The sequence below is a fragment of the Salvelinus sp. IW2-2015 genome, linkage group LG6.2, assembly GCF_002910315.2.
Source record: "Salvelinus sp. IW2-2015 linkage group LG6.2, ASM291031v2, whole genome shotgun sequence".
NCBI classification, from domain to species: Eukaryota; Metazoa; Chordata; class Actinopteri; order Salmoniformes; family Salmonidae; genus Salvelinus; species Salvelinus sp. IW2-2015.
Genome location: NC_036846.1, coordinates 11716762 through 11727781, shown reverse-complemented (window position 1 = coordinate 11727781; position 11020 = coordinate 11716762). Strand labels below are relative to the sequence as shown.

Sequence of the window (11020 nt, the reverse complement as noted above, 5' to 3'; positions counted from 1 at the left end):
GGGTTAAATGCGGAAGACTTGTTGTGGTTGAATGCATTCAATGGTGTAACTGACTAAGTATCTCCCTTCCTTCCTTCCTTGTAACTTGATTCTGGACAATGCTCTGATTTACTAGTTTAATTTAGCACCTAACATGCCTTGGAACCAGTAGTGGACACTGGTTACAGGATGATAGTGACTGTGCTGAAACTTCCATAATTGAAATGACACTCCACTACACAACAATGAGAATTAAACTATTTTAACACAGGCACAGAAGTTCAGTGAGGACCACTTGAGAGGACAATGCTCTGATTTACTAGTTGAATTTAGCACCTAACATGCCTTGGAACCAGTAGTGGACACTGGTTACAGGATGATAGTGACTGTGCTGAAACTTCCATAATTGAAATGACACTCCACTACACAACAATGAGAATTAAACTATTTTAACACAGGCACAGAAGTTCAGTGAGGACCACTTGAGACAGGCATATGATCCCCTCCTTGCTCCATTATTCCAATGTTTACCTCACCATACTGGCTCTGTTCTGCTTCAAGCTCTTGATCAAGATAAGCCTCAACTGCCTCTCCTACTTTTACATCATCAGAGGAGGTGGCCAGGATATCTGCAGAGTTCTATGATTTTGGTCAAGGACACAGTGAGTACCCACATCTCTCTACTGTATTAGTCTATTGTCACAATTAAAAAAAAATCAGAATAATGATTATTTATAATTTGGCTACTGTGAACAATGCATATACTCACTTTGTTGACCTGAACATGCAAAGTAGCTGAAACATAACTGTGTATACGGTACATACCAGTCAGGCTCATTTCTACCCTAAACTATTAATAGAACGGCCCACCCCCCTTGCCCTAGTTTTCATTCCTGACTGACTGTGGTCTGTAGGCAGACTTGCAGACCAAAACAGCACTTAAGCTTCCCAGTGTCAGTGACAGACAGTGTGCCAACATGCTTGGCGCATGGAAAGGGAGCACCAATGCAACAAACAGCAACACAAAATCAAATCTTGTTGTGCGTTATTAAAGGTCAGTGATGTAGTTCACACTAGTTTTCCCAGAACATGTTTTGTTTCTGATTTACATCAAGTAGGTTAGGCTAGTTCAAGAGAAAATAGATTTGACGGCTATTGCCAATTGGCTCACCCTCAATTGGACTACATGGATCCTTAGTACACTACTTTATATGACGTGAAATAGAATAGAAGTTTCAATAGTGTCATAGATCAGTGATATGGAGAAAGGTAACAATGATGATGCAGTCTGGAACGCATCTGGTGCTATTCTGGATATTGACCCAGGTGTGTGTGCCCTGTGAAATGGAATCATTCATCAAAACTGTGAGACGGTGAGCTGTTGTGGGTGACAAGCATTTGTGTTTGCTGCAGGGTCCTGGGCAGACCGCTCACCCTTACATGATGCTGCATGCCAAGGTCGTCTCTTAGCTCTGAGGAATCTCATTTTACAGGTGAGCCAAAGCTAATCCAATTCAGTGTGCACCCACTGCTTACCTTCTGCAATGTACTATGGTGGTGTTCTGCTGCTCCCACAGGGCCACAATGTAAATGTAGTCACTATAGACCATGTGAGTCCTCTGCACGAGACCTGCCTTGGAGACCATGTAGCATGTGCCAGAGCTCTGATCGCTGCAGGAGCCAATGTGAGTCAATGGAGAAGATCCGTTAATAATCAAGAATACCTTCTTTCTTTYTTTTTYYTTTCTTTTTTTTWACATGAGGCAATAATAATTTGTACTAAATAATAAATGTAAGAAATGGTTTAATAAGCTTTTGTAAAATACATCTTGTTCTCTGTTATTTGTTATTTTTTCTCTGCCCCAAAATGGTGCTGTGTTATTCAGCTGAGCGGTCAGAGTTAACATGAGACTCTGTGCAGGTGAACATCACCACCATTGATGGGGTGACTCCTCTTTTCAACGCGTGCTCAGTGGGCAGTGTATCATGTGCAGAGGTCCTCCTGGAGAACGGGGCCAAACCCCAGGCTCTGGTATTTCAGCCCTCGCCCATTCACCAAGCCAGCAGTAAAGGTATGCTCAGTACCCTTATCACTCCAACATCCTTATCTTAATTMATCTAGTATGAACCCAATGATGTATATAAACACTGGATGAATGACAAGGGCTGCTGTATTGAAGCCAATGCATTTATTAATGTCTAAATTAGTTTATTCTATTACAGACACTTAATGCATACTTTTAAATTATATTATGTGAGCTAAACATATATATATATATTTGAAAAATATATATAAACATTTTTTTTTTTTGTGAGTACTAATGTTACTGTCCCCACTACAAAAGAAATACTTAAATACATGTTATCTTGTCCTTGAAACATTTAATTGAAATACTGTTGAATTCCATTTATTCCTATGAGGTGTACCAATATGGCGGCCGGTGGATTTAAAGCCTCTCATTGGCTAATACTTAGCATCAGCAATCTATGGTTTATATACATCATTGGTATGAACCTTGAAGTGTACTTCACTGACCATTTGGGCTGTATGCTAACTTGGGATTGAGGCAAATACATAAAACTTAAAAATCTGAATCAAAATATCACAAATCAGAGTACAGTTTGAGATACACAAACATAATTCAAGTCAGAGTATGTCCCATGATGCTTAGAGTAATCCTCATATTCCGGGTACAGAAATAATTAGCTAAAACGCCCACCGCAGTAATTGGAAAGCTGACAGTAATGACTTCCATGTATGTGCCTACGGTCGGTAGGCAGCAGTGGGTGTGTGGAGACTCTAATCAGATGGGGAGCCRACGTGGACTTTGACATTCCTCACCTGGGAACGCCCCTCTACACCGCCTGTGTCTCTCAGGAGATAGAGTGTGTCCAGAGGCTGCTGAGGGAAGGTGAGGCACATGTACATCTGCTCTGCCAAATCACCATAGCCAGGTATGATGAGAGGAGAACTAGTGGTAAGATTATTACTGTCTCCCCAAGTGGTGAAATGTATTGTACCTGTATAGCACTCTCACTATGGCCACATCCACCACTAATGCTGTAGTAGCTTGGTCTTGGTGGGATAGCTCAGAGCAAATGCCCATTTCTACACCACTAATATGTTTAACCCACCTGGATAAGTCTAAATCCATCATGTTATGACATCGATAAAGTACTTCTTTCCTGTAACTGAATGACATAGGACTATTAAATGTGTGTTATATCCATACCTTGGTTTACGCCTCCACACAGGAGCAAATGTACAGAAAGGTAGATATATGGASTCTCCCTTACACGCTGCCGCTGAGAAGGACTGCACTGCCATTGTTAAGCTGTTGTTGGACTTTGGGGCAGATATCCATGCCAGGAACATCGAGTTCCAGAGACCTGTGGAGGCTGCTCCCCCAAGCAGCCTGACAGAGCAGTTTCTACTGGTCTATGAGGGTAAGTTCTATAGGCCTATTCACAGTCATCCTTAGAAATCAGTGAATTCCTATAGCCAAAGTATCGTAGTGTTATTGGTTTATTACCCAAGTCAAACTAGCTGTCCATTATATGTTTAAAACTAAACCATCATTGTCTGGAATAGAATAGAATATCACTTGTTCAAGCAATAGCAAACTAGCCGGGCTGTAGTGGATTTGGTTGAATAGCATGATATGTTTTCCCTTCTCCCTTCCACCTTTCTGCAGCCACGCCCCAACCATTAAGTCAGCTGTGTCGACAGTGTATCCGTGACCGTGTGGGCCGTGACAGGTTTCACCTCATCAACGATCTTCCCCTTCCCAACCCCCTCAGGAACTACCTCCAGTACAGATGWTGAGCATAGAACTTCACAATCTCAAAGGCTGTGGTGGTGGTGGCATCTTCCTGGTGTCAGTCATTCATGTGAACTCAACAGCCTGCAAGGATAGAAGGAGCACTACTTGCACTTGAAGCAATGAAATACATACTTGATTTAGCCTATACCTGATTTTAGTATGGTTCACAAGAAACTGCTAAAATTTGGGGTTGGAGCAATGACCAGCAATCATGGTTTGCTATGAACATTTTCAAGGGAGAGTTTCATTTAAATCCAGAGCTGGACTGTTTAAAGGCACTTAAAAAATGTGTTCCTCATCAATATATTGCAGCAGGTTATAAATTAATCTGTGGCTGGCTCATATGCTCATACAATAACACAATTTAAAGTGCTTTCATATATGTAAAATACATGTAATTTGGATTGTTATATTAACATGGTTTATCACCTTGTTATGTATTTTAGATTAGACTTGTGCATCTGCAAAACTTGAAATTCACCAAAATCCTTACCATTATCATTGAGAACACTTCACTCATACATTCATGTCCTCAAAAAATATAGATATAAACTTGCTTGCTTGATGTGTTTTATTATGTGTGATCTTATTGTCTGAGCTGCTTGCTATTATCTTATTAAAACGTTTTGAATTCCACGTTTTTGCAAGTCTTTCGAAGGCAAGCAGCTTTCTTCAGTGTGCGCAACATTTTCTATTTCCAGTGGGTGGCAACAATGTACCTTCCCGCGATACATTCACCTTTCCAGGAGAAAGAAGAAGTAAGGCCGTTGCTATGGAACTGTTGATAAACATGTCAAATGTGCCATATGGGCTAGTAAACTGGTTAGCTTAGCTAGTTCGTTTACTACAAATGTTCTATAAGACACACTATTATATAGAAACAACTTAAYGAAATACTGAACCAGAAAAGGTAGACCAACAGTAACTTATTTTATCGTGTCATTTTGTAAGCGTGTGTGGCTGGTTCATAGACGCTAGCTGAATTAAAATTACAGCTGACAATGGCTTATGCACAGCCTCCCAAAAAGACAGGACTTCCACGAGAAGTTCTGAAGTGGCTCCAAAGCCTGGATTTGTCATTTTCTCCGAAGAATATGCGCAGGTGAGTGTACATTAGCAAATTGCAAAGCATGGCTATCTAACCAAGTAAGCGTTAAGGGGACATTCGGGTAAATTGAGCTACCTTTGTTTCAAGGAAACCATACACAAAATATATAATTCGACCAAATATTTAGGAAGTGTCAATTTTCACGTAGTCTGTGAAGGAATAAACCAMATGGAAAAAGTGGGAAGCAAGTTATGTAAACAAATGTATTTTTTATTAGGTTAGCGGTTTCATGATGCTTGTATCTAAACCAAAGTAGATCATTTTAAGATTATTCTATTGGGGGTCTCTATAAGCTTTAATATGACGTTCTACACCTAGCTTGAAAGTGCATGTTGTAGTTATGTTGGCTATAGTCAATATTTTTGCATTGGAGTAAGTTGAGCCAATGGCTATGTGGTAAATTGATCCAAATGTAAAGTTGAACAAATTGAAGTGTTTTCTTCCCAGGCATAAAGCAAGGCATGAGGTAAAAAAACAAAGCATGTGTTAAAAGATGCTTTAAATGATCAAAAGACAAAAAAGCGATTGTTATTGTGTTTGGGAAATAAAAATAGACATGGTTTCAAAAAAGTAGTGGTAATATTCCATTCAGTACAGAAATGTGTAGGCAGCTTAATTTACCCTGTACAGGGGCTCAACATACCCCATACCGAGGATAAGTTGTGCCAAGACACCACTTTTTTTTGGATAAGCAATGTTTTCAAAACKAATGTTTACAGGAATTCTGATTATTTCCATAATGAATATACAGTGCATTCAGAAAGTATTTAGACCCCTTGACTTTTTCCACATGTTATGTTAGCCTGATTTTACAATGGATTAAAAAACATTTCTCATCAATCTACATTTATGTATATCTTTTTTTAGCTCCATTTACATAAGGATTCAGACCCTTTACTCAGTACTTGATTGAAGCACCTTTGGCAGCCATTACAGCCTTAAGTCTTCTTGGGTATGACGCTACCAGCTTGGCACACCTGTATTTGGGGAGTTTCTCCCATTCTTCTCCGCAGATCCTCTCAAGCTCTGTCAGGTTGGATGGAGAGCGTCACTGCACAGCTATTTTCAGGTCTCTCCAGAGATGTTCGATTGGGTTCAAGTCCGGGCTCTGGCTGGGACATTCAAAGACATTCAGATACTTGTMCCGAAGCCACTCCTGCGTTGTCTTGGCTGTGTGCTTAGGGTCATTGTCCTGTTGGAAGGTGAACCTTCACCCCAGTCAAAGTACAGAGAGAGCCTTTATGAAAACCTGCCCCAGAGAGCTCAGGACTTCAGCCTCGTTCATCATTCCTCGATCCTGACTTGTCTCCCAATTCCTGCCGCTGAAAAACATCCCCACAGCATGATGCTGCCACCACCATGCTTCACCGTAGGGATGGTGCCACGTTTCCTCTAGACGTTATATTTGGTATTGAGGCAAAATAGTTCATTCTTGGTTTCATCAGACCAGAGAATCTTGTTTCTCATGGTCTGAGTCTTTAGGTGCCTTTAGGCAAACTCCAAGCGGGCTGTCATGTGCCTTTTACTGAAGAGTGGCTTCCGTCTGGCCACTCTACCATAAAGACCTGATTGGTGGAGTGCTGCAGAGATGGTTGTCCTTCTGGAAGGTTCTCCCATCTGGTTCTTGGTCACCTCCCTGACCAAGGCCCTTCTCCCCCGATTGCTCAGTTTGGCCGGGCAGCCAGCTCAAAGAAGAGTCTTAGTGATTCCAAACTTCTTCCATTTAAGAATTATGGAGCCACTGTGTTCTTGGTGACCTTCAATGCTGCAGAAATGTTTTGGTACCCTTCCCCAGATCTATGGACAATTTCTTTGACCTCATGGCTTAGTTTTTTGCTCTGACATGCACTGTCAACTGTGGGACCTTATATAGACAGGTGTGCCTTTCCAAATCATGTCCTATCAATTGAATTTACCACAGGTGRACTCCAATCAAGTTGTAGAAACATCTCAAGGATGATCAATGGAAACAGGATAAACTGGAGCTCAATTTTGTATCTCATAGCAAAGGGTCTGACTACTTATGTAAATAAGGTATTTCTGTAAAATAATAAAAAATATAAATCTAAAAACCTGTTTTTGCTTTGTCATTATGGGGTATTGTGTGTAGATTGATGAGGAAAAACATTAATTTAATCAATTTTAGAATAAAGCTGTAGCGTAAATAATGTGGGGGAAAAAGGAAGTAGTCTGAATTATTTCTGAATGCAGTGTAATGAATATAAAAAATGGCTCAACTTATCCCACTCTCCCCTATGTTATGGAGTCACATTTTCCCTTCACCAGGGATTTCTCCAATGGCTACCTTGTGGCAGAGATGTTCTCCTGGTATTATCATGAAGACTTCCCCATGCACTCCTACAACAATGGGACATCACTTCCAACCAAACAGGGCAACTGGGCCCAAATGGAGAGGGTAAGAGTTGGAGGGTATGGCCAGGTAGCCTTGTTGTTGTCTCTGTTCAGTTATCACATTACACTCCTTAGCTAAACAGACTGGAACCAAGACTAACGGACAGTAACAAAATAGTAGGTGTATGAGTACAAATAAACTGGTGAGTATAATCCTATGTCCACTTGCAGTTTTTTTCTGTGAGAAGGTTGTCTTTCTATACTCCAGACATCCTGTCTTTTCTTTTGTTTGTCATGTTGAATAATGGAGAATCCATTTCTACTGTCTTATCAGTTTCTAGTGAAACAGAACATCCATCTGCAAAAGGAAGTTCTGGACGGGACCATCCACTGCAAACCAGGAGCAGCGGAGCTTCTAGTGCAAGAGATTTACACCATCTTAACTAACAGGAGGTGAGACATATATTTAACTAGGCAAGTCAGTTAAAAACAAATTGTTATTTACAATGATGGCATACCCAGGCCAAACCCTAACCCGGATGACGCTGGGCCAATTGTGCACCACCCCATGGGAYTCCCAATCACGGCTGGTTATGATACAGCCTGGAATCGAACCAGGGTCTGTAGTGACGCTAGCACTGAGATGCAGTGCCTTAGACCGCTGCGCCACTCGGGAGCCCTAGCATGCTCAACCAATTCAAACCCTCTCCTTTTCATCAATACATTAGGATTACAATAGGCTTTATCAAGAGAGCGAGACAATGGGTTGTCTGTTTTCCAATTGTTACTGAGTATCCTGGCTAAAATAAATACAATGCATAGACGCTAACTGATCATCAAGCGATTCTCTTTCTTAGCTTTGTGAAACTAGACTGTCTGCTGCACTTACAATAGTTTCACTGGTGAGCATTGTGGTCAGTCTGGTTTAACCAGGCTTTCTTTTACTGCTTTCCAGATCCAGTTCCTCATATTTTCCATAGAAGCACAAATATCAACCCCCCCCAAAAATGTGTGCAACTGTAACTTTCTCACTCATCATTATTCATGATTCATTCAGGATTATCCATAATCATGGTAGCATCTACATTAATGTAGACGTTAAGGAACATAATCTATTCTTATTTACAATAAAAGTGACTCCAAAATGACACTACATTATTTACCAATAATTTCTATTGGGCACAAACTAATCTGAAACACAACCAAAACAAACAGCAAATGCATCTAAGAAGTCGGTGGAGTCAGAAGCTTGATGTAATTAATAAAGTGCTTTGTGTGCTATGAATATGGGACCAAATACTTAACTTTTTACTCCTTTAATACACATATAAGTGAATTTGTMCCAATTTTGCTCCCCTAAAATGGGGGGACTATGTACAAAAGCGCTGCAATTTCTAAACTGTTCACCCTATATGGATGAAAATACTCTGAAATTAAAGCTGCCGGTCTGCACTTTAACCTCATTGTCATTGTTTTATTTCAAGTCCAAACTTTCGAAGTATAAAGCCGAAGAAATGCTTCACTGTTCCAATAATTATGGAGGGCACTGTAGCTGATAAAACTGATATACTGTATAACTGTCCAGGATCAAAGGGATCCATGACAGGGAGATTGACTTCACAGACAGGGACTACCAGGACCAGCTGCCCATGCTAGCTCGGGCCACAGCCTCCAAGGCCATCAAGAACAACCTGCGGCTGACCGAAGTCATAGCCGAGCCCAACATCTCCACCAATCAGAGGAAGGTGCAGGCCATCATCCACATGCACCTGGAGCAGAGGGCGGCCGAGAGAGTCCAGAACCCCAGTGAGTGCACCAACAATCGGGATAGAGTGGGGTTCTTGGATAGACCATGAGGCTGGTAACATTAGGGTTAGGATTCGACAGGACTATCATGTGATTGTGATTCAATGCTACTGTTATTCAAATACAAATAATGTAATTGAATTGGGATATTAAAAATAAAACTGCATTTGTCTCTGGCAGAGCGCTTCAACCTGAAGCCCACGTTGGGAGAACTGGCCGTGAGACTGCCCCCATCTTCTCACCACGGAGATGACAGCTCCGATGGCAACGCCTCAGTACAAAGTGGAACCGCAAGTAAGTCATTCACATAGTTTTTTCACCACCACCAGTTTTACAGTGTCTACACTGTAATCTCTTTTATTTCTCATCACTTACTTTTTCCTCCCTTCTATAGAGTCATGTGAACCATCCATTAGGAGTAAAGCCAGTGTCCATTTCAAGGAGATTGAGGTGCGTCAGACGGACAGACGCTCGCTGATTGCAATTTAAAAGGCCAGGAGATGTAGCCGTTTGGTGTGTATTTGTGAGAGATGCCTCTGATACGATACCTCTAATAAAAGTACCTTTATACCTCTATTTCTGTAATATAAGTACCTCTATACCTCTAATAAAAGTTCCTCTATTCCTTTATTCCTCTAACAAAATTTCCTCTATTCTTCTAATTTAAGTACCTCAATACCTCGATTTCTCTAATAAAAGTACCTCTATACCTCTATTCCTCTAATAAAAAGGCCTCTTAACCTCTAGTCTCTAATAAAAAGTACTCTATACCTCTAGTCCTCTAATAAAAGTACCTCTATACCTCTAGTCCTCTATAAAAGTACCTCCTATACCTCTAGTCTAATAAAGTACCTCTATTACCTCTAGTCCTCTAATAAGTACCTCTATACTCTAGTCCTCTAATAAAATACCTCTATACCTCTAGTCCTCTAATAAAAGTACCTCTTACTCTAGTCCTCTAATAAAAGTACTCTATCACCTCTAGTCCTCTAATAAAAGTACCTCTATACCTCTAGTCCTCTAATAAAAGTACCTTTATTCCTCTAATAAAAGTACCTCTATGAACGAATACAAGTACAGCCGTTCTCAATGACTAACATGCAAGATATTACCTTAGCGGTGTTGTTTTACTAGTTATTCACTAGTCCATTAGTTACAGTACTTCAACCATAAGTAGTTGCTCTAAAATTACAATTTCAGCGGGTTACCAGTAGGTGGCGGTGCTGTGTCTGGTTTATAGTCATGGGCGAGGCAGGTTGAAAATCAAAGCACGATCAACGGTCGTTTTGATAAATGCATTCTGTATTATAGATCTGTGCTTTTCACAAATGTCTGTTAACATTCCAGTTATTCACAGCCGTGACTAACAATGGACAATAGGACATTATATTGTCTGCTCATCTCTTCTGCCTGTAAATTCCCTCATTTCATGTAGGGTCCTTTATACAGTGTTAGGTAATATGCTTGGTGCATCCATCTCAACATCACGTTCATAATGACTAGTTTGTTGTGACTGACTGGGTTTGAACACAGGTCATCTGCACATCACAAAACTGTCTTAGCCAGCTGAGCTAAACCCTAGGTTCCTTTGGGAGTTAACACAAGTCTTCAGGTATCGGACATGGTTAATTACCACCTCTGTCTGCCGTATTACACTGGCTCCATACAGTTTCAGCTAATGAAGGATGGGAAATGCAATAGCTTTTGTGTGATGAAAGATCCCTAATGTCTTATTTCACCAGCATTCACAGTGGGGAGAACAAGTTTTTGATACACTGCCGATTTTGCAGGTTTTCCTACTTACAAAGCATGTAGAGGTCTGTAATTTTTTATCATAGGTACACTTCAACTGTGAGAGATGGAATCTAGAAAATCCAGAAAATCACATTGTATGATTTTTAAGTAATTCATTTGCATTTTATTAACGGGGTGAACAGGCAGTTGCTCGGGT

General features: G+C 40.6%; 2 protein-coding genes across 4 annotated transcripts; both read left to right on the top strand.

Moving 5' to 3' along the window:
* The first annotated feature begins 900 nt into the window (after positions 1-900).
* asb5a (ankyrin repeat and SOCS box containing 5a) lies at positions 901-4409 on the top strand. Of its 3 annotated transcripts, none has more exons than XM_023990165.2 (7): positions 901-1033; positions 1393-1472; positions 1557-1664; positions 1901-2051; positions 2757-2891; positions 3235-3426; positions 3675-4409. In XM_023990165.2, exons 1-7 carry the CDS (start codon positions 985-987, stop codon positions 3803-3805), a joined length of 846 nt encoding a protein of 281 aa, XP_023845933.1. In that variant the 5' UTR covers positions 901-984; the 3' UTR covers positions 3806-4409. The 3 variants fall into 3 exon arrangements, with proteins under 3 accessions (XP_023845933.1, XP_023845934.1, XP_023845932.1); XM_023990164.2 differs by having other exon boundaries at positions 919-1305; XM_023990166.2 differs by lacking the exon at positions 1557-1664 and having other exon boundaries at positions 917-1305.
* Positions 4410-4541: 132 nt separating this feature from the next.
* On the top strand, positions 4542-9857 carry spata4 (spermatogenesis associated 4). Its single transcript, XM_023989717.2, has 6 exons — positions 4542-4905; positions 7198-7327; positions 7598-7716; positions 8849-9069; positions 9250-9363; positions 9464-9857. Exons 1-6 carry the CDS (start codon positions 4805-4807, stop codon positions 9556-9558), a joined length of 780 nt encoding a protein of 259 aa, XP_023845485.1. The 5' UTR covers positions 4542-4804; the 3' UTR covers positions 9559-9857.
* The last annotated feature ends 1163 nt before the right edge of the window (positions 9858-11020 follow it).